Source organism: Ochotona curzoniae, unplaced genomic scaffold, assembly GCF_017591425.1.
Source record: "Ochotona curzoniae isolate NIBS_2020 unplaced genomic scaffold, NIBS_Ocur_1.0 contig_4064, whole genome shotgun sequence".
NCBI lineage: Eukaryota > Metazoa > Chordata > Mammalia > Lagomorpha > Ochotonidae > Ochotona > Ochotona curzoniae.
The window spans coordinates 234,312-258,400 of NW_024466107.1; the positions used below are offsets into that span (position 1 = coordinate 234,312).

At 43.9% G+C, this 24,089-nt stretch overlaps 1 protein-coding gene across 2 annotated transcripts in view; it reads left to right on the top strand.

Annotated features, from left to right (window-relative positions):
• The window catches only part of BLOC1S5 (biogenesis of lysosomal organelles complex 1 subunit 5), a 29,298-nt gene extending 5,975 nt beyond the window's left edge, over nt 1–23,323 (top strand). The window contains exons 3-5 of one of the 2 annotated variants that reach the window (XM_040984007.1): nt 5,046–5,175; nt 16,563–16,621; nt 22,972–23,323. In XM_040984007.1, the coding sequence (XP_040839941.1) occupies nt 5,046–5,175; nt 16,563–16,621; nt 22,972–23,151 (369 nt within the window). In that variant the 3' untranslated portion in view covers nt 23,152–23,323. The remainder of the gene's footprint in view (nt 1–5,045; nt 5,176–16,562; nt 16,622–22,971) is intronic. The other variant, XM_040984008.1, reaches the window with a different exon arrangement.
• Nucleotides 23,324–24,089: the final 766 nt, after the last annotated feature.

Genomic DNA, 24,089 nt, shown 5'->3' on the forward strand with positions numbered 1-24,089 from the left:
GATTTCTTCTGTGAAATACTTTTATTATGCTTTCATACACATACAGAACGGTTATTAGCTTTGAAACTTGTGCACTGTCCTAATATAAAAGTGAAAAAAAAATGAATATAGTTAAAAGAAAAGGAGTAAGTCCTTGCCACATGATGGCAGCATTACTTAAGTAACTGAAGTAGTGCTAGCCTATTTTACACTCTTGCTCTGTTCACATTTAAGTAACACTGACTCTCTCCCGGCTTTATGGAGAATCTTGGCCCTTGATTCCAGAAAATGTAAAGATCAGAGCTGCAGCACCATCCCACCTTGTGGGAAGAGCCCTTGCAGTGCCCAATGCCGGAGTCCAGCTCCAGCTGAGTTAGGAGCTCGGGAAGGGTGCGTGGAGTTGGCGATAAAGACACAGACACTGTCACTTGGTGCCTTCTTGCTGCCTCCTCGCTCAAGAACAAGCTGTCCTTTTTATTTGCTCAGACACATCACAAGTCTCTGCACAAACATTTAATTTTACTATCTTTAACTTCAGAACTAAGCCAGCATGCACAGATGTTCAATTAATTTTTACTTCATGGTCAACCAGGTGCCCTTAAAGATAATTCCGTAAGTTACTATAATCAGTTTCTTTAAAGCAAGCCGTTATTCATTCTTCAGAAGTAGCCATTAGGTGACAGCCAGAACTCCAAGGCCAAGGCACAGATGGTTACCTACTAATTAGTAAAACATTCCTACTACATTTTATTTTCACAACTTTATCTATCACTTAATGGGAGAAATACATCAAAACAGAAAAAACATAAGGATCTAAGACAAAAAGTTTCAAACATTAAATCCCCCTACAACTGCAGGCTCTACAACCTCATAAGCAATCAAACAATAATCAAAAGTATATCTCTATGTTAATAGAATTGTCCTATATTTCCTCTAGTTAAAAAGTTATGAAAGTGGTTAAAACAGCTACATTTTCTATGTTTTAAAGAATTGCAAGGACAGGCTAACCTTTAAGGTCACAATAACTATATTTTTGCCATAGCAGTTTCAGCTCTCACTCCCATCACTTGCATTAATATTTAGAATATTTATCAAGCCCTTTCCCAGAAGGTGTGCTACATGTCTGGGACAGATTCTGAGGCAATGGTTAAGTACCCAATAAGGTGTCCAGAAATGGCACGGGCTTAATTGTGCTCCTGCATGTAAATTGTCAAAGGCCCACTCACCAAGACATTATCAGTGACATTAACTCTCAAGCTCACATTAGTTGCGAAAGCCATCTCACGGGGGCAAACAACAATGCCTCAATAGATTACAGAATTCTTAGCAGGGTGCTTGAGTGTCCATGCAAATGGGGGTGAGACCATGTCAAGGTGGTCATAGAGAAATCCGCCAGGCCCTGCCAAATATCTGGAAGCTCCCCCGGGCCCTGCCAAGCAGGGAGCTGTTCTCTTCACACCTTCATGCAATCCACACCTACTGCACGGATCCCAGCACCTATCAGTGTGGCAGTAGCCATGGAAGGGGTTGGTTGTGCTGCCACTGCCTGTCCAGATACAGGGGGCATGCCCCAGCCTTCCTTACAGGGAGCAGAGAGACCAGTGCTGATAAGGGCCTGTAGTCAGTCAGCCAGTGCTGATAAGGGCCTGTAGTCAGTCAGCCAGTGTTGATAAGGGCCTGCAGAGTCAGTCAGCCAGTGCTGATAAGGGCCTGTAGAGTCAGTCAGCCAGTGCTGATAAGGGCCTGCAGAGTCAGTCAGCCAGTGCTGATAAGGGCCTGCAGAGTCAGTCAGCCAGTGCTGGTAAGGGCCTGTAGTCAGTCAGCCAGTGCTGATGAAGGGCCTACAGAAGGAGTAGCCCTGTACAACAGGTTCTTGTGTAGTTTTTCATTTGACAAGCTCCCTTCAGTGTTTCTTTGATTAGATAATACCTGGAGGAGAACCAGGAAGGAACATATTTGGTAACTGAAAGTACCTGAAAACATGTGAGTTGAACAAGTGCTCATTTCTCTCTGTCTCTCTGAGAAATAAAGTTCTACTTTAAACTTTTATTTGGTAATCTCTGGAGCTTACCAGTTTACAAACCAATTTTTTTTTAAGATTTATTTATTTTTATTGGAAAGGCAGATTTACAGAGAGGAGAGTCATGGAAACATATTCCATCTGCTGATTCAATCCCCAAATGTCTGCAACCAGCCAGAGTTGAGCTGATCCAAACCAGAGAGCTTGATTATCATGTCTTGGTGAAGGTTACTTTTAGTCAGCCGTGTTGGGAGTTCTGTGCCCCTCTTGGATGTTGTTTTCCAGTTCTTTTTCTAGATTAGGGAATTTTTTCCTTGTTATTTCATTAAATACATTAAAAAAAATTTTTTTATTGGAAAGACAGATATTCAGAGAGGAGGAGAGACGGAGAGAAAGATCTTCTATCCGATGGTTCACTCCCCAAGTGGCCGCTATCACGCCAGGCCCATTAAACACATTTTTAAGCCCAGCTTCTCTTTCTGCACCTTCTGGGACTCCCATAACTTATATTTGGCCCTTTAATGGTGTCTTTCAGTTCTTGTATATATTTTTTAGCTTGACTCAGCTCTGCTTCTAGCATTTTCTTTGTTTCCCTTGATGACAGGAAGTATCTTTAATTCTGAGATTCTTTTTTCTACTTCCTTCATTCTATTTTGGTGACTCTCCACGGTACTTTTAACTTGCTCCACTGTATTGTTAATTTCTGATATATCAGCTTTTTTTAATTCAATTCCTGTGTGACATGTTCCTTAAATTTCTTGAACTCCTGTATTACATACTTCTTGTTAATAAGAAGCTTTATAACAAGTGTTTTAAATTCAGTATCCCCATTTTCTCAGTGTATTCCTCCATTAACTCTGAGGTTGGCAAAGGTTTTGCTCCTTTGTAAGGGAGTCTTTAGTAATGTTCATTGTGCCTTTGTCTCCTCTTTTGCTCTTAATCTGTAGTTCTAGTTATCAGATTCTTCTCCTTGGTGCAGGTTTCTAAGCTGTGTCATCCACAGGTCTACAATTCAGTTTTACTTATTGCAGTTGGTACATGGCTTTTACAGTTACTTGTGCAAATTCCTCCAGCAAGTTCCAGGTCTGCATTTTTTTTATGATTTATTTTATTTTTATTGGAACGTTAAATATACAGAGAGAAGGATAGGCAGAGAGGAAGATTTTCTATCCGTTGGATCACTCCCCAAGCAGCCGCAATGACTGGAACTGAGCCAGTCCAAAGCCAGGAGCCCGGAGCCTCTTCCAGGTCTCCCACGCTGGTGTAGGGTCCCAAGGCTTTGGGCCATCCTCCACTGCTTTCCTAGACCACAAGAAGGGAGCTGGACAGGAAGAAGGGCTGCTGGAATTAGAACCAGTGCCCATATGGGATCCCGGTGTGTGTGAGGTGAAGACTTTAGCCGCTAGGCTGCTGTTCCGTGTTCAGGTCTGGCCACATTTGCAAATACTAAGAAACTGATGTTGGTGCATTGCTAGTAAGGAGACACTGGCCTTGATGTGCGTTTCACCAGACTCCATTGCAGTCCTCCTCTTTCTGTTCCGAGATCTAATGCAGGGCACCGTGTTACATTTAGTTGTCATGTCTGCCTAGTCACTTTTGATCTGTGACAGTGTCTGATTTTCCTGACCTTGATGGTCTGTAGTGCTGGCCACACGTCCTGTCCCCCAAGCTGTATTTGTCCGTTTTTCTCTTGATTCCATTGTGTTTAGCAGTTTGGAGGAGTCTGTCACAGTAGTGACATTACAACAGGAAACATTTGCTTGTCATGACACCACCGGCAATGTGAGCCTGCCTTGCATGGTTGAGGTCATATTTGCTAGGTTTTTCTGCTGTAAAGTTAAATTTTTTCGGAAGGAAATCATTAAGTCTAGCCACACTCAAGGTGGACAGTGGCATGGCTAGCCCATTTTGGAGGGAAGTTGTGTTGGGGTCGCCCAAAAGAGCAACCCTAGATTTCAATGATTGACTGAAAGAGCTCATGAGACTCAACATATGATCATAATCATGACTAAGCTGTATTGTGGCTGAAGTCAGCAACAGGAACAGATTCTTGGGAGGAGTCTAAGGAGATGAAGCCGTAGCTTCTGAAATCCTTAGTGGAGTCGCTTAGCGTGTACTGCTTTTGTCAAGGAGCTCTGCTGAGCCTAGCTCTCCCAGGTTTTCCTGAAGACTAGTCTAGCAGTTATCATCTGCCTAACCAGTATTAAGATTCTGCACTCCAGGGCTGGCATGGTCCCATAGCTTGTAGCAAGCCTGAAAAAGCAGCAAAGGATAGCTCAGGTCCTTGGACCCCTGCACCCACATCGGAGGTCCACAGGAATTTCCTGACTCTTGGCTCTGAATTGGCTCGGTTCTGGCTGTAGCAGCCATTTGGGACGTGAGCCATTCAGTGGAGGACCTCTCTCTGTCTGCTACTCTCTCTGTAGACCTTCACTTCAGATAGATAGATAAATAGGATAGACAGGATAAATTCCAGACTCCCAGAAACAGAGTATGAAGCACATTGTTCCACAAACATCTTTTTAATCTAGTGTAGGAAAGCGTTTCGCAGTCAGGTTCCCTGCAGGCCCTGTCGGGGCTGGCCTTCAGGACAAGCGCCCTGTCGGGGCTGGCCCTCGGGACAAGCACCCTTAGGCTCTCAGTGGTATTTTCTGTATGGAGAAATATCTACACATTGTGGCTTTTACTAATTTTGAGAGAAGAAAAGAACCAGGTTAAAAAATATATCATGCATTAATAGGAATTATATGATGGCAAGAATGACAAAATGAAAATCAGATCAAAGACGACTGATTTCTTTTTAATGTAAAAATTGACGATCCGGACCTCCTATTTTGTATTTCTTCTGCCCATTTTACAATATTGCAACTTTTGGCACATGTCATAGTAAAAATGCCTTCCGGTTGTGACTTCATTTATTAACAATTAGAAGGTTGTGTAAATTTTGCTAGTAGGTAATAACATAACGAGCAATACCTGGGTGGAAATTTCAAATTACGAAGACTTCAGACACAATATGTACAAGCCATTTGCTTTCTTTTAATAGGAAAAACGTGGTCTTCGAGAAATGAGAGTTCTTGAAAATTTGAAGAATGTGATCCATGAAACAAATGAACACACTCTTCCCAAATGTAGAGAAGCAATGCAAGACAACTTAGAGCAAGTCTTCCAGAGATGTAAGCCCGTGGTCTCCTTTACGTTGCTTTTCATTTCGAGTAAATAGTGTGACAAACTGTTTGTTCAGGTCTTCTGCTGGGATGTGGAGTGGGCATACAGGAGGGAGGCTCATCCCAGAAGTGGCCGGGGATGAATGTGCTGCCCTTGGTGGTGGGAGTGGTAACCCCCAAAGGGCGTGGGTTCTGCAGGTGCAGTGCGATATGAGAAGTTTGAAGCATACTTTAATCTTGTTTTTCTCTTTAGTTCTATCTATAAGTTTTTCCCAGGTCTCCCATGTCTGTGCAGGGGCCCAAGCACTTAGGCTATCCTCCACTGCTTTGCCAGGTGCTGAGGATGAACTGAGTTGGAAGTGGAACAACTGGAGCATGAACTGGTGCTCTGTGGTGGCGCTGAGGGTAGAGGTTTAGCCTACAAAACACAGTGCCTATGAAAAATATCATAATGTGGAGGGATAACTGACCAACAAGAATATTTATTAATATTGTTATAATATTACTACTATTTAGTATTATTAATATAATCAATTAGTTAATTATTGATATTAATATTCCTTAACATGCAAGAAACTCCATTAGTAGTTTTCTAAAATTGACAAGTCAGAAACTTGACTTCTTAGATACATGTTGAGAATATTTAGCTTGTCTGGGGAGAGAGATCATCGGTACACAATGATGGATTATTGAAACACAAGATGGAAAACTTTCTGGGGAAAGAAAAATGCAGTAAAACTGATGGATAGAGAGACCTTGGGTCATCAGTGAGTTGAATAAGGCTCTATGTGACACTTCACGTTAAGTCCTGTGGATTCTAAAGCTACAAGAAAATTGGGAAGGGTAAACTACAAATTCACATTTGTTTTTGTTGAGGGGAACAGCAGAAAGTCTAACACTGATGGTAGATGTTTGCATTTTACTGTAACATGTCCTTCTTCACTCATCATAACCCTGGTTAACATCCGATGTTAAGGGCCCGGCGCGGTGGCGCAAGTGGTTAAGTCCTCGCCTTGCACGCCCGGGATCCCATATGGGCGCCGGTTCTAATCCTGGCAGCCCCGCTTCCCTTCCAGCTCCCTGCCTGTGGCCCGGGAAAGCAGTCGAGGACGGCCCAAGGCTTTGGGAACCTGCACCCGCGTGGGAGACCCGGAAGAGGCTCCTGGCTTCGGATCGGCATTGTATTGGCCCGTTGCGCTCACTTGGGGAGTGAATCATCGGATGGAAGATCTTCCTCTCTGTATCTCCTCTCTGTATATCTGCCTTTCTAATAAAAAATAATAAAAATAAATCTTTAAAAAAAAAAACATCCGATGTTAAAAAGAAAACCTCAGTTATCTTGAATGGGGATTAGAGGAGAGTTAGACAGTGGGTTGATCTTTCGCTCTTTTATATATATATATACTATCTGCTCTTTGTAACTCTGCCTTTAAAAACTTTTTAGAAATATTTGTTTACAAGCATTCAATTTGTTCCTGTTTTCTTTTTCTTCATTTGAGTTTTTAAAAATAAATTGAATGAATCTCGGTTATTTTGAAACAGTCGTTCTTGATCTAGAGTTATTTCTGATGTGGTTGTCAAGCCTTTTAAAAGTCTAGTCTTGGGCTGGTATTATGGTATAACAGATAAGGCTATTACCTGCAGTGCCAGCATTCCATGTGGGCACCAGCTCATGTCCTGGCTGCTCCACTTCTGTTCTTGCTCCCTGCTAATAGCTTGAGAAAGCAGCAGAAGATAGCCCAAGTGTCTGGGTCTCCCACCCGGGAGAACAGATCTGAAAGAAGTACCTGGTTGCTGGCTTTGGCCCGGCCCAGCCCTGGCTGTTGCAGCCGTCTGGCAAGTGAACCAGCTGATGGAAAATCTCTCCATCTTCTATAATTCTTTCCGATAGATAAATAAGTCTTAGAAAACAAACAAAAACAAATAAATTTTCATAATTAGTAAGCTGCAACTCTTGTAAGTGATATCAGTCATTTATCCCTTAAGAGCTGAGGGTCCTGGGAATGAACTCTGTCAGTGTAGGCTTTTTTCCATTGCTAACTGAAGAAAGATGAGTTTCCTTTAGCAATGGCTCAATGGGCTAATCCTCTGTGTTCAGATGCCAGCATCCCATATGAGCACAGGTTTGTGTCCCTGCTCTCCCTATTTGGGGCCTGGGTAAGTAGTAGAGTGTGGCCCAAGTGCTTGAGTCCCAGCACATCCAATGTGGGAGACCCAGAAGACATTCCTGGCTCCTGGCTTTGGATCAGCTCAGCTGCGGCCATTGTGGCCATTTGGGGAGTGAACCAGCAGGTCAAAGATCTTTCTCTGTCTTCTTCTGTGTCTTTTCTAACAAGAAGAAAAATAAATCTTTAAAAAATATTGTATTTATTTTAAAGGTTTTAAAATATTTATTTATTTGAAAGGTAGAGTTACAGAGGGGGCGAGATGGAGAGAGAGATCTCCCAAGTACTGATTTATGCCCATCATGACCCCAAGGGCTAGAGCTGGGCTGATCTGCAGCCAAGAGCCTGGAGCTTCATCCAGGTCTTTCATATGGGTGCAGGAGCACAAGCTCTGGGGCCTTCCTCTGCTGCTTTCCTAGGTTGTTAGCAAGGAGCTAGCAAGGAAGTGGAGCAGCTGGGACTTGAACTACAGCCCAAATGTGATGCTGATGGTATAGGCGATGGCTTTACCTACTGCTGCTCAGTGCCTGCCTTGCTTCAAAGGTTTTTAAGACTAGGAAATAAAAAGAAATCAGAAGAAACAAAATCAGGACTCTAAGATGAAGGCCTAAAGATTTTCCGTTAAAAATCTCATTCATTTGATGAGAAGAAAGAACAGGGGCCATGTTGGGTGGTTCATGTAAAGTCCTTTGGGAAGCTTGCTTATGTACTTTTCTGCTAAAACTTGGCTCACTTTCTCACAACACTGTTGCAATCAGATCTTATTCTTTGGCCTTTTAGAAAGTCAACAAGCAAAATGCCTAGAGCATCTCAAAATCTGATTGCCATGATCTTTCTTTGTGGCTGGTCCGCTTTTACTTTGGATCATGTCCACCTCTTGGTAGCCATTGCTTTGATTGTGCTTTTTATTTGCTCTTAAAAATCTTTGAAGAATATTTTAGGATCTGAGTCCTGCTTGAAAATGTCCATTAAAAGCTTTGTCCTGGCCTGAGGCGGTTGACGGACATGTCAGTTCTGGCACCTGTGAAGCAGGAATTTTGTGCCACTTTGATTTTCAGTCCGAATTGTGTCAGCTGAAGCAGCCGAGATGTCTCTGGTGTTGGCTATGTTTTACATGGTTAATCATTACTCCTTTTGGTCACAGCATATGCAAGATTGTTTTTCTCACAAATTCAGGTGGGTGGTATACCCTGAGAGCTTACTCTTAACATCATCTCATTTCTTCTTGAAAACAATTGCATGTTTGTGAATTGGCAGTTTCTTTGGAAAATTGTCCCAGTAAACTTTTCATGAAGTTTCAGTGATCTCCCTGTTCTTCCACCTAAATTTCACTGTCGATGTGGTATTTGTTCTTGCTTTGGTTTTATCAGAATTGATCTGACAGTGGCTTCTTTCAAACTAGTGCCTGCATGCCTCATGTTAGATTGTGTTCAGATGTGTTATAACAAGTTAGTGTGAGTTTATTTTGGTACAAAATCATTATTTTTCAAAATTTTGCTTTTATTTGTTTGAAAGGCATAGGGTCAGACAGAGGAAAGACTGAGAAATCTTCTAGCTGCTGGTTGATTTCCCAGTTGCCTCACCTGCTGGAAGTAGGCCAGCCCGGAGCCAGGAACTTGGAACTCAATCCTGGTCTCCCGTGTGGGTGCCAGGTGCCCAGATACTGTGCCATCCTCTGCTGCTTTCCCACGTACATTAGCAGGGAACTGGGTTGAAGTGGAACAGATGGAAACTGAACCCTTGCTGCGATAGGTGAGCCTGGTGTCACAGGTCCCTCCTGTGTCACAGTGTCCCTACAAGATCATTCCAAGAAAAAGAATTAGAAAATGTCACATTGCCATTGTTTGCTTATTTATATTATAGATTAGTTGTCCAGATTGTTAGTTAATGCCTTGCCAGGGGAGAAGGAAAGTCAAGAACTTGCATAACCTCTTGCCTGTCTTCCCTACACTCTCACTTGTGAATTTAACTTCATCAGGACTTAGAATATTTCTTTTTTCTGTTTCACAACTATGATTATCCTACTTGTTTAATTTTACTACTGTGTTTTTAGTCTATTTCTGATTTACTTGCTACATTTGTAATTGTGTTGATTTTTCTTTGTTTAGTTTTGTAATCTCATTTTTGTTTCTGTATTTTATCATCCCATGTTTGATCTCTTATTAAACTCTTGTTATCTTGTATTGTAAAAAGACCTATAGGATTTTATTAGATACTCTGTCAGAATTGATTCTTTATATGCCTCCTTTTTAAAATAAATATTTACTTATTTATTTGATAGGCAAAGTGAGTGAGAGAGAACAGAGAGAAAGAGATGTTGCATCCACTGGTTCATCCCAGATGACTCAATGGCTAGCACTGGGCCAGACTAGAGCCAGGCACCTGGAGCTTTGTTTGAGTCTCCAAATGTGTAGCAGAGGCCCCAGCACTTGAACCATCTTTTAACCAGTTTCCCAGACACATTAGTAGGGAGTTGGATGGAAAGTGGAGCAGCCAGACTCCAGCTGACACTCACATGAGGGCTGGCATCTCAGGCAGCAGCTGACTCACGGTCCATGACACCAACCGCTTGGATGTTCTGTATGTCTTCTCTGTCTTTCATAAATGAGGACCTTTGAACAGTTGGTCAAAAAGATGTTTATTTTCATGCCAAAAAGTTTGAAATCCATGCATAGTCTTTATTATACAGGTTTTCTGTGGACTTTTACAAGACCCCCCAGTATTCTTTTCTTTCCCCATTGTCTCCATCTTTTTTGTACAAGTTAAAATATATTAAAGTCCTAATATTTTTTAGCTTGATTTCGATTCCTTGCTTTAGTTTTGTGGGGGTGGTACATTGGCAATCTCAGGTTCCTTACAAGAATGTGTGTCCATCACTTCTGTTGGTGATTCTTTACTGCTTAGTAAATGATCTCACTGTATGTCTTCAGAGACCTCACTGTCTGTCCCCAGGGACCTCACTGTCTTCAGAGACCTCACTCACTGTCTTCAGGGACCTCACTGTCTGATTTTAGGGACCTCATTGCCTGTTCCCAAGGACTTCACTATCTTCAGGGACCTCACTGTCTCCAGGGACCTCATTGTTTGTCCCCAAGGACCTCACTGTCTTCAGAGACCTCACTGTTTGACTTTAGGGACCTCATTGCCTGTCCCCAGGGACCTCACCATCTCCAGGTACCTCACTGTCTTCAGGGACATCACCGTCCCCAGGGACCTCAGTGTCTTCAGGGGCCTCACTGTCTCCGGGGACCTCACTGTTTCCTGAGCTTCCTCCTTCCACACAGGCTTCTCCCTCACATTCCTTTCTGCTGACCTTTGACTCCAGTGTGCCCCTCTCCCCACTGGCCTAGTGATCTCACGTATTCACAGGTTTAAATGTCTCCTGTGTGAGCCATTCATTCCACACTTAGGTGGTCAGCCTGGACCTTCTCTTGAGTGCTGGACTTCCATATTCAGCTGGCTTGTTGTCCTAATTGTGTAATAAATGTCTCAATGTACCATGGCCAGAAGGAGACTTAGTTGTTGGATTCTGCTTGTCTGTCTCTGCATGGCATCCCTGTTCACCCAGCTAGTCAGCGTGAAAAGCCAAAGCTCCTGTCCCCTCATTTCTCCTCATCTCCCCTAGCTTACCCATTCCCTCTTTCATTCCCTCCTCTTTCTCTTCTTCTTTTCCTCTGTTTCCACCCCTTGCCCTCCTTCCTCCTCATTCCTTTCCTTCCCCACACATGTTTTGTCGGCAAATCACCTTGGTTCCATTTTGACCATGTAACCAGAATCTGACGAGCCTGACTGCTTCACCGCAGCTGCCCCTCTGGTTTAAGCTACTGCCGTTTCTCAGCCAGGTTAGTCTAGTGGTCTCATAGCTCATCTCTGCTTCTTCTGTCCCCCATCCTAGAGCATTCTCACAGGAGCCTGGATGGTCTAAATCAACTCTTGTCATCAGTAGGAAGATAGTCAGAAAGTCTGTGGAAAATGGAATTGAAATGGAAGTTTATTTTTGTACCAAAAATAAAATCGGGCATCCACACATAGTTTTTCCATAATCACCTTTTTCATGAACTTTTTGAGGATACCTCATGTCACAGATTCCAAAAAATTCGCACCCAAATAAGTGTATCTTTGAATTTCTATTTCTAAGAGTTTTTTGAAATGCCTTCATATACTCAGCATCTCCTTACCTTGGTTATAAAAGCCACAATCCTCATAACAACTTGGAAATCTCTGTGATGTCCTCCACTCTAATGCTTATTTCTTACCCCCATCCCCCCCCCCCTTTCTTTATTCAGCTGTGCTGGCCTTCTTACTGTTTCTTTCTTTTAGAAGATTTAGTTTTATTATTGGAAATGCAGAATTACTGACAGAGACAGAAAAAGGACACTCTTTACCCACTGGCTCACTTCCCATTGCCTGCAATGGCTGAGGCTAGGCCAAGTCAAAGCCAGGAGCTGGGAACTCCATCTGGGCCTCTCATGTGGGTGGTAAGAACTGGCTTTCTTGGGTGTGCATGAAGGAGTTACAACCTGGACCAGTCCAGCCTGTTCCCAACCCCAGTACTCATGAGTGTTGTGGTGTTCCATGGTCATTCCTAGCTCAGCCTATCATCCCCCACCCAGCTCTTGAGCAAACTAGTGGGTATTGTAGTTTCACAGGGATGAGCCCACATTTCCCCCACACAATCTGCCCCTATACCTTGTGTCTCTTGTGCTCGTCAGTATCATGATACCCATCCTCTGTTCTGATAATCACTAGTGAGTTCTGTGATATAACCCTGCCAGGTAGGCCCCCATCCCTAGCTTTAATGTGCACTGGTAAATGGTGGTTGGCAGTGATTGATGCTAACTAGCCCAGCTCAGGTTTCCCATGTGGGTGGGTGTATACTCCTCTACCTACCCAAGACCCAAGCACACTCACTGTTCCCAAGCCTGGTCTTATAGCACACCATGCCAGCATGCTGACTTATGGCTCTTCCCTTCTCCCCGACCCCACCCAGGATCAAGCACATGTGGAAATCCCCAGGCTTACTCTGCCTACTTGGGTGGGAGCCCCCAGGTCCCTGAGTTCCCCCTGCTGGAGCCAGCAGCCCCTGCAAGCCTGTACCCTCAGAGCCCCACGAGCTTACTTGTGCTAGCAGAAGCCAGGGGCTTGCGCCAACCAAGTGTGCCTTTTTAAAATAGTGTTCTAATTAAATCTTCAAAGTGACAAATGACAAAAGAGGTGCCACAACTTTGTGACTCTTTAGTCAAACCAAGCTCAGAATGGTCAGGAAGTTGTGAAGCCCTAAAGACGAAACAATGGGTGTGTTTAAGTTGTGTCCAGGAGTGGTGTGTGTGCATGTTGGTGGAAGATGTGGGGGGTGGCAAGTGACAGAACCACTGTGTGGGAAAAGTAATGCAATACTGACATGCCACAGAGGGGAAGCAATTGTCATCAGCTGTTTTATTTTCATCTTACAGGAAAAGGGGATGGGAACTTAGCTTTTAGTTATATAAATATTTGAAAAAAGCTAAAATGTTAATGATTATTGATAAGATGTTTTGAAAACAAAATCCTCCCTTTTTAAACACTCTTATTCCTACAGAGAAAGTTAAAATTTTTCTACAGAAGAGTTAGTCCCTCTGTCTTAGAACTGGTGATTTAGCAGGGGCCAGACTGAGTGAGGCAGTGAGGCCTAACAGTGAAGATGTTAGATAAACCACCAGTTAGAGAAGACAGGGTCACACGCCTGATGGAAGACTTTCAGATGAGAGGAAATGGAAACGGACTAATCTGGGAGGTCTTTATGAAGGGAGGAAACCTTGAATCTGGCCTTTGACACAATAAATGTTCTAATTAGAGGAAAAGAAAAATTGGTAAACCAATGGCTCGATAACTGCTTATTGCCATGTGTGAAGAACTATCCTAAGTTGTTTTATTATTAATACTTGCTATTCATTTTTAAGCATAATAGTTACTGTATTACCTTAATTCTGAAATGCTCTTATTGTTACTGAGTTAGCATTTAAATGCCTTTTAGTTTGGACACCCATGAATAAGGCCAGCTTTAGTGTAGGTGAGAGATGAATTCTGGATGATTCCCAGTAGCAGGGTCATGAAACTTTCTGGCAAGCATGGGGCCTGAGACCTGATGGTTTGGAGGGGAGTGTCCATGGGATCTATTTGGGCCAGACTGATTCACCTGCCAAAAATTAGGAATTCTGAGATGGGCTGTTAGCATAGAGCATCACTGACTGCCACACACCAGTTTACACCAAAGCTTTGGATGGGGGCCTGTCTGGCAGGGCTAGGTACCATTACTTGACTGGGTGCTGGAATAGTGGACTTGTCACATTTGGCAGGGTCAAGACACTAACCAGTACACGAGAGAACCTGGTCCGGGGGTAAACTATGGGGGAAATGTGGGCCCAACCCCGTGGAAATACAAGTCCTGTAAGTTAGCTTGCGAGCTGGGGTGGCAATGGGTTAAGCTAGGAGTGACCATGGCACTTGCCATCACTTACATGTAAAGGAATCGGTAGCAATCTGGGCAAGTCAAGGCAGCACCACCCGAAGGTGCATCCTGAAATAGAATGTGAGGTGGGCTGAGCTGCAACTGGAAGGGGGCGGAACAGGCAGGGCCAAACAAACTTCACCTCATAAAAAAGAATAGAAATCAGGATGGAGCACATGTCATTCCGATCTAGGCTCTTACCCCAACTGGTCTTCATGAGGCAGGGATACTATGGCACAGCATTGAAGGCAAAGACTGAGACAGGTGAGGAGCTAAGCCAACTGGGTCAGAACACCCACCGGCAGGCGCGCAATCTAGGGCTGGGAATAGACTCGGTTGGGGAGCTGTGAGAGAATACCCTTGCTGGGTTGGGATTCCCATGGGAGGGTGCGGGGGCTAGAGTGGGGGCTGCGTTCTGGTCTGGATATGGCTGCAATCTCTCTAGGCACAATTTTGGACTGCGGCTGGACACACCAAGCTGGGCTAGACGCCTTCACCGTCTGGCGCTCTGGAGAACTTGGGTAGATGTAGGACGGACTAGGCTGGGTCTCTGCCCCTATTGAGCCATGTGTGAGCAGTGTCTGGGTATGGACAAGCCTTGGCTGGGGTAAAACAGCCAATATCAAGAGCTGGAATGGATTGAAGGCCAGCAATGAGGGCTGGCCCATGGAACCACCAGTATGCGCAAGACCTGGCACAGGGAGAGGTTCTGAAGGAGGAGCTTGGGAAACTCCTCTGTTGAAACACAGTCCCTGCAGGTGAGCACAAGAACCACGATAAGGAGCAACCCAGACCAGGCCAGAGAAAAATACCCACCAGCATACATATGGTATGGGGGGGGGGGGCAGAACAGGCTAAACCCGTTCACATAAACTGCTGGCGAATCCGAGCACCAGCAGAGTGTGGGTTAGGCCAGTTTCGGTCGCAACACATACCAGTGCACATTAAGGAATGCCAAGGTGAGGTGAGTCGCACCAGATGTGGTTGCAGTACCCAAACAGCACACGTGAGAACCGGTGGGGAGGAGGCAAAGCCAGCAGGGGAATGTGGGCTCCCCTCCTGGACATCCACTGGAGAGCAGGAGTTGGGATGGGGCAGACCAGACCAGGCAGGGCTACAACACCTATGGGCCTCATGTGAGCTAGATTGGGGAAGGGCCAGATTGGGCTGACTGTTCTGACTGGTGCAAGCAAAAATTAAAGTGGGTGAGGGTTGGTTGGGCTTTGCCACATCATCAGATGGCAGAGGTTGGCACTGGGGGCCAAATCTGTTAAGTTTAATGCCAGAACCACCTGGAGGGTACATAATCCAGAAATTGGAGTTGCCTAGTAGGGAGGTAGTGGGCATCTCCCTTATGGGTAACCACTCCCACTGGAGAGCACGGAAACCAGGACTGGGGCAGGCGTGGCTAGACAGAAAGGCACCTGCCAGTATGTGTGTGGGCTGGATAGTGGAACTGGTTAGGTTGAACTAGGCTTCAATGCCCATGTATGAGAGCTGAAAGAGATGTGGGATAGACTGAACAAGCCTGCAGCACATACTGGCAAGCATGGGAACTAGGGTAGGAAGCAGGCCTGATGGGGGATATGGGGAGTCACCCCAACTAGGCTGCAGTTCCCACTGGTTTACGTGAGGACCGAGTATGAAGTGGGTAGGATCAAGCTGGACTATAACACGCATTGATTCAAGTGGGTGACAGGGCTGGAAACAGAAGTGACCCAGCAATTGCAATGACCAGCATGTGCATAAGCTGATTGGGGCGACGGACTGTTCCAGACCCTATACTGGCAAACTCACACAGGAATCAGGTTTGGGATCATCTCAGAAGGTTCTTTGGAGATCCCTCCAACTGAACTGCTGGTCTCAGAACCCCAACCATGAGAGACTATGGCAGCCAGTGGATTCTAAATAGGTTTCATCTTTGGAAAGGTGAGATTGGCAGTAATTCAGACCTGTTGAACTATCAAAACTGCTTGAGGGCCCGGTGCGATGGCGCAAGTGGTTAAGGTCCTTGCCTTGCACTCCTGGGATCCCATATGGGTGCCGATTCTATCCCGGCAGCCCCACTTCCCATCCAGCTCCCCGCCTGTGGCCTGGGAAAGCAGTCGAGGACGGCCCAAAGCTTTGGGACCCTGCACTCGCGTGGGAGACCTGGAAGAGGCTCCTGGCTTTGGATTGGCATAGTATCGGCCGTTGTGCTCACTTGGGGAGTGAATCATTGGACAGAACATCTTCCTCTCTGTCTCTCCTCTTTGTATATCTGCCTTTCCAATAAAAATAAATAATAATAATAATAATAAAAACTGCTTGAGCAGGTCCCTCGGAGCGTGCCTCACATGGGGGACCTGGAATGGGTGGGAGGCTGGGTGGGGCTTTCCCTTTGTTTTTTCCCCTGACCCCAGATACAGGGAAAAAAATGATAATTAGTGTGGAAACAATGGTATTACCCACTTTTCTGTAGCCCTTGACCCTTTGTACCCTAATCAACTAAGTAAGATCATTTAAAAAAAATTAATTAAATACCCTTAGTTTGCAATTCAAAGTCCGACTTGATGGTAGTTCTATTTATGACATCCTGACCATGTTGGTAGAAACTTTTTCTTTCTAGACACTTCATCACATCCAAAATACCATCAGTTTGTTGCAGTTTGAAACAACCAAAGTACCCTCCCAAACCCACCCCTGGCTAAGTTCTTCCTTGAACAAGGGCTTCTGATTGAAAACCCCTGTTTGCTTTATTTCAGTGCAAGCGGCTAATGACTCAGTCTGTAAACTCCAACAGAAGGAACAGGAGCGAACAAAGGTAAAAGGAGCTCACTGGTAATGGAGCGTGTGCTGCTTTTGATGCTGAGAGAGACTGTCGTCTGCTGGATCCAGGCAGGACCACAGGTGTCGGGAGTGTGGGCCTTGCTAGGGCACTCCTGCACGCTGCACTGAAGGGCTGCCCCCCCGGGCATGGAGCATGCTTTACGTTAGTAGGAACTGCTTTTCAGCAGAAAATTCCTTGAATTTATTTTCTTTTATGTAATGATTCTAAAAGATTTAGATGTGACTAATTCATTGAAGATGTATTGAGGAGCTGTGGTGACTTGGTCATCCCATCAATATTTTCATAATTCCAATTACACACTTTTTTCCTGCATTTCAGTGTTTCCATCTCTTTTGCCCTGAAAGCAGTGTTTGTCTCATGGAGGAAAGAAAAATAGAAATTTACATGGAACAAGAAATATTCACCAGATTGGAAATGTAAATCTTTGCTCTGAGCTTCAAGCATTGAGTGTATTATGTATATTTTTTCTAGAAAGGGAAGCATTCATGCCTGTGGACAGGTTATTTAATGAATAGTCACAGGAGTGTGAGAATCTATTGGCGGGCAGTGCTGTGCTTATTTGAATTATATCTTAACTAAATTCCGATGTGCAAAAATAGCAGGAGAATTTAAACTGTGAAAACGTGGTGTTTTCACTTGCAGTTTTCATAGTGTTGTTGTAACTTACTGATTAAACTAGTAAAAATACACGTTATGCTTTTTAAGAAATGTTAAAAACACCAAGTCACTCTGAAAAGAATGCCCTTTTCCATATGTGCATGTGACCAAATGTGCCTGTTTCCCTGCACATTTTGTGGAACGTGTTCATCCAGAATAATAGTTCTGATTCTTCAGGGTACACAAATACAACTGTGCGAACCTTTCCAGAATTTAAGTTTGCACATCGACTAGATGCTCATACAGAGTTTGAGAACTGAACAATCTAATGAAAGGTGCGGAGGCTGGCTAAGGGTGGAAGCTGAGCTCCTGGACCAGACAGCGAGCAGAGCCACCCTCGGGACAGTGTACTGGGGAGCTGCGCTTGCCTGGTACACAGGCAGTGCCAGCCTTAAGGGTGGAGGTGCTGTACCAGGCTGACAGCAATCATTTACTCAAGTCTCTCTTACTAGGAGTTTCTGGGAATGAAACATTTAGTCAAGTTTAAGGTCATTTCTGCACTGCAGGAACTCACAGTCTGAAGATTCCAAAACGACTAGCTGTAATCAAGCTGCAAAGAGCTTTTTAGTCTTGGTGGCTATAGTAATTTATCAGGAAAATGGTGATATCCAAGCCCAATTTTGATCTGTATTGAATTAAGCGCTGGAAGATGAGAAAAAAGACATTGAGAGGCTGTGGGTGACCCCAATCGACTTAGCTGCCTTCAGCCTGGCCCGGCCCAGCTGCTTTGTGCAGTTAAGAGAGTGAAAGATTTCTCTCACAGTGTCTCTCCCTTTTAGATGAATACAGTTCAGTTTTTAAATGTTCATATTGTTAATTCAGAAAAGCTACAATGGGGAAAGGAATATATTGTGAGCAGAGCCAGGAGAGGTGAGAAGGGGGTGGTGGAGCGGGTCTGTTGAGAGTCTGAGTGATATTTCTAGAGATGACCGGGCACCGTCTCGGAAGTAAAGAGTGTGGTTTTCTGCACCCCACCAGCTCTCAATGAAGCAGCCTTTCAGTGTATTCTCAGCTGGTAACTTTGGAGATTTCATCAAAACCAGTTTGGTAATACTCAGAGTTACTACCTGAGAGAGAGACTGACGTAGACTTTCCGAGTGAGATGAACTGATGTCCCTGGTTGCTTGCTGCCACTCAGCCATCTGTGATGCAAGTGACTCATCAAATAAGACATCATAAAAGCAGTTACAGTCTTGATAAACATCAATTCTTGTCATTCTTAAGCAGAATGAACCTAAAATTAAATTATAATTCTATGATTTTATAATTTTAAAAGAGTTATATTCTTCTTGTCACGTTAAGGTATTTTTACACTGAGGTTATTAGCCAGCTATCTGGACAGTAAGAAATGCACAGGTTGGGTAAAAAGCCCACAGTTTGTCTTTCTGATTTGGGTTCCCTCTGTCATCTTGCTGAATGTCCCCAGGCCAGTCTTGAGCTTCCACCAACCCACTGACAAAGTAAGTCCCTGTTCTCTGTACCTGATGAAGTCTGGAAATGCTCTAGCAATTGTCTGTCGCTGTCCAAAAGTAAAAGTTCAGTCTTCTCTGCCAGCTGGCTAGCTCTTCTCTAAGTAATTTAACAATATTAACTAGCTTCAAGTCATGGCAAGGTGTGTTTCTCAGATACCTCTCAGAGAACAGTAGCAATTCTTTACCTTCCTGCCGGTTCAGTAAACTTCCAGACCAGCCCGCCTTCCTTCCCTTACCCTTCCTGCCCCTCCCCTCCCTCCCTTCCTGCCCTTTCCCCTCACCTACCCCTCCCCTTCCCTTCCCCTCCCCCCTGCTACCCTACCCTCCTCCCCTTCTCCCCTCTCCTTCCTTCTCCTCTCCTCCCCCTCCCCACTCTTCCCCTCTCCGCCCCCTCCCCGTCCTCCTCTTCTGCTGTCCTCCCCTTTTCTCATGATCCACACGTGCAGTGCTGTGCTCATGTCTCATGATCCACATGTGTGTGCAGTGCTGTGCTCATGTCTCGTGATCCACGCGTGCAGTGCTGTGCTCATGTCTTATGTTCTGGACTTCTTACAGCCTTGGGTCTCAGCAAATGTCAAGGGTGATGTCCAATTACACTTATCTCCAATAGGATATACAGAAGCCAGCTGATTTCTTTCTTTCTTTCTTTCTTTCTTTCTTTCTTTCTTTCTTTCTTTCTTTCTTTCTTTCTTTCTTTCTTTCTTTCTTTCTTTCTTTCTTTCTTTTTCTTTCTTTCTTTCTTTCTTTCTTTCTTTCTTTCCTTCCTTCCTTCCTTCCCTCCATCTGTCTTTCTTTCTCTTTCTTTCTTTCTTTTATTCATTTCTTTCTTTATTAATTTCATGCATGTTTTACTAGAAGCAGTACTATTATAACTAGTCAGTTTTGAGACAAATGTGTGGATAATTAATAATCTTTCTCCATTTTCTTTTAAAGTTAACATTTTTAAGGTTTATCTCTGAAAGAAAACAAACAGACACATTTATGTGGGTGTACCATTAATTTAAGACAAAATGTGAAGCTTGATTTACGTGTTTGGTCATATGCATAAAGGTATAACATAAAATTGACTTTCTTAACCATCTTTAATACACATTTGAATGACCTTAAATACACTGACATTGTTGCACAGTCACTTCAGCTCCAGAACTCTTCTTACAAACCATTAAGCAGTGACCCGTTAAACAGTAATTTCTTCTCTGTTCTACCCCATCCCTGCCCCCAAATCCTGGCAGTCACCATTCTGTTTACTCTAGGGAGGGCACAGAAGTGGAAGCATACAGTATTTGTCTTTCCATAACTGGCTTATTTCTGTAGTATAATGCCACTAAGATTCATCCCTGTTGCCGCCTGTGTCAGATATTCCCTTCCTACTGAGGTTGAAGGATTCCATTGTTTGTATAAACCACATCTGTGTCCTTTCCATCCTTCTCTGGACAAGACTAGATTTTCGTTTGAATTGCGGAATTGTTGGCTTTTCAGGTGTTTTTCATGGGACTACAAGGCCATGAGATGATGTGCCAGATGTCAAAAGGCTGAGTGTCTGTTTTGAGTCACAAATTTCAGAAACTGCAACATAGGGATGCTGGTCTTTGTAATACCTTAAAGTCTTTTCTCATGGCCAATGGTCAATGGTGGCTGTGTCAGGGAGGAGTTGTATGGAGTATGGGAGTGGAAAGGGAACAGATGCAGTGAATTGTCTGTATCATTGAATTATTGTAAGACTCTACTAAGAGTATTAGAGAATGAAGCCTGAGCGGCAGGAATGCGCAGTGGAGCGGTCTGCCGTCTGCATGCTTTGCTGGTGATTTGCACAGGAATCCTGGCCTGCTCCCTCATCATAGGGACTGGGAATGCAATAATCTGTCTTCAGAAATAGTATTTACAAATATAAAATACTACTTTCTTTTTAAGGTTTATTTAGTTTCCTTGGAGAGTCAGATACAAAGAGAGAAGGAGAGATAGAAAGGAAGATCTCCCATCTACTGATTCACTTCTCAAGTGGCCGCAGCAACCAGAGCTGAGCCAATCCAAAGCCGGGAGCCAGGAGCCTCCTCTAGGTCTCCCACACAGGTGCAGGGTCCCAAGATGTTGGGCCGTCCTTGACTGCTTTCCCAGGTCACAGCAGTGAGCTGGATGGGAAGCAGGGCTGCCGGGAGACAAACCAACTCCTATACAGGATCCCAGCACATGCAAGGGGAGGACACAGCCGCTAGGCTATCACACAACTTTAAGCGTTCAGCATTGTTTGCTGGTGAGGAGTGAGCCAGAACCTGCAGCCAGCTGGTGCCGTGCCTCCCACATCTCCATTTTCCTCCACGGAGGTGAGAGAGGAAGTCCTGCTTCCTGGTCCAGTTACCAGCCTTTGGATAAATTAAGCAGTGTCTAAACATGTGTGCTTGGTGTGCTCTGTGTTTATTAAAAATGAAGATTGTATTTTAATGTTATTTGTATTTTTCTTCTCTTTCTAATCTACTTTTTGTCTTAGATTGTTAATGGCTTTTCTGTACGTTCCATTGAGTTTAATGAACTCTGCATGCTTCACTTATTTCTTAGAATTCATAAGACTGAAAAGCTAAAAGTGAATGGCTTCTGCTGAACTCTGTCCTGTCATCCCAGGGATCTCCTTGTTTTCGGGAGAATTGAACTGTCACTCAAACTTCCTCACTTCACCTTCTTTCACTCGAAAGTCTTGGTGTTTGAGACACTTCAGATCAGCTTGGCAGAAAGTTCTTGAAAGCTTACTCTAGGTCTTGTGAAAGATGCCGAGCTGCCTATGTCAGACTTCCAGAAAGATCTGCTGTGTACTCTGTCATAGAGGCGCACTGGGTGTCAGAAAGACCCGGTTTGCAGCTGAAGCTCAGCTGTTAATTGAGTGACCACGAAGAAGTAAAGAAATGCTTTTTTTTTTTTAAAGATTTACTTATTTTTATTGGAAAGTCAGATACATAGAGAGAAGGAGAGACAGAAAGGAAGATCCTCCATCCACTGATTCACTCCCCATGTTGTGTTTTTTAAGCCTTCATTTCTTTGTAAAATGAGAATGCTGGAGTCTTCCAAGGAGTAGATAATCTTTGTAGAAGTAGAAAAGCTACACTTTACATGGGCACATAGAGCATGCTGGTTTAACCAGCCGTCCATCGTGCTTTTGTCATGCCAGGTAAGAAGGAAAGTAGTGTGTCAAGGGCATTGTTTACAGTTTCTCAGTAACCTTCTTCTAGCAGCTGCCATATGAGTTCCTTATCTCTGAATACACTGGGTATCCATTCCTCATTAGAGCTGGAATTACTGACGCCTTGTGGGTTTTTGTGGCTTGTTCAATAAAACTTTGTATCAAAACTTGACTTGTTGAATATGTTTAAAGTTAATTGAAATTATACTTTAGGCTGACAAAACTAAATTTATTCCTTTTTCACGTATACAGTATTTCATCTGTGTTGTTTTGCTCAAAAAATTTACATCCTGGTGTGGAAATAGATTCATCTCAAGAAGTTGGCTGCTCCACAGGGATGTCTTAGGGTTAGATTTACTTTATGGGCTCTAGTTACACAGGAGACTTCTTGAATTTTCTCTCAGTGACTAACTTGTGGTTCTAGGGTTAGCATGTGGCCTGGCAGGTGAGCCATTGCTGGTGGCGTCACGGGCTTTCTGCTCAAAATACCAGGGAAAGTAGGGAAGGTTGGCCCTGTTGCTTAGGCCCCTGCTTTGGCTTGGAGCAGATCTGGCCATTGTGGCCATTTGGAGAGCGGACCAGAGTGGGAAGGAGCTGGGTCTCCTCCTCTCTGTGTAGCCCTGCCTTTCAAATAAATAAATTAACCTTTCAAAATAGTAATTTCTGGTTCTCTTGAAGACATTTTGAAAATAAGCATTTTACTCTGTTAAAATAGTAATTGTTTTCACATGATAAAATATATGCAGTAAACGGAATTTGAGGAGAATTAGAATTATGAAAATTTACTTGGGTTGTGTTTGTCATTTAATGTCATGGAAAATTCCAGAATCATGAGTGAGTTAAGTAGTAGAATCCTTAAATGTCGCCAGTCTTCTACTGTTTGGACAGTGAAGCTGAGCTTATCATGCGGCTTTGCAGCTGGTTGTTCGAGCAACCACATATGAAAAGGTACTTAGGATTGTGCTCTGCATGTGGAGATAATTGTCTAGAAAGCATCGTGTGACTCTCAAATTCTCTTTTCTCAGATTTGTAATGACCATTTAGTAGCTAACGAGAAGCAACACGCACTTCAATGGGAGGAGTTCATGAAAGAACAGCTGCACAAGCGGGCACAAGTGGACGAAGAGCACGGGAAAGCCATGCAGAGGCTGAAGGAACAGTATGCCGAAATGGAGAAGGATCTGGCCAAGTTCTCAACCTTCTGACAACTTGAGCCATACAATGGCAAACTATTGGAAAACACTGACTCCACACCCCCACTCCCACCCTGCATATTCCCACCAAACCATTTAGCCTCTGCTTTAAGCCTAGCAATATGTTGAACATCACTCGTAAAACAGGGAAGCTTCTAGAATCCTGATTAAATATTTAACAGAAGAGTGCTCCATATTTCTGGTTTTAAAGCCTACACACGATCATTTGAATAGAAAGGTGTAGCAGGAGGCAAATCTTATTCTTTGTTAATCAGAATTTCTCTTCTTTTTCATTGACTCAGAAAATTCAAGAATAAGCTTCTTAGAAAGGTACTTTGTTCATTCTTACAGAGTTAGTTGCAGTTTATTATTATGGCTTAAAGACAAGTCTCAGAGCACTACCAGTGTGGGCTTCCTGCCTAATAGAAGAATACATCAAGTGTTATTCCATGAGAAAATGAGACAAACATCAGCTGGCCTCGGGGCACAGATAAGAAAAGAAGTGAAGATTCACGCTTTGTGCCCACAGTGGCAGAAGCACAGCTGGCCATGCTGGTCTGTGCCCTATCCGCTGGCAAAGGTTGCAGAGTAATGCTTCACTGGATCATGGAACATATTTTGTTAAGGGTTGCAACTTCTAGAACTTGATACTTTCATGCTTTTTTTTTTTCCTGTCTGGCCTTTTCAAGAACCCTCTTTTTGCCGATGGGACTTCCTCATTTCTGTGCCTTGTTTGCTGTGGATGAGCCTTGTTTTATTATACCAATGTCAGAACGTGCTTTAACTATTGGGCACTCAGCGCAGTCTGCCAAGGAGCCCCTCTGGAACCTGAGTGAAGCAGAAGTGTCTGCTCACATGGCAAATGTTCCACGTGAAATGTAAATCCTCTCTGGTGTTCGTGTCTGTCCTCGGAAGCAGATGTACCGAGTCTGTCTTCACTGTGATCTTTG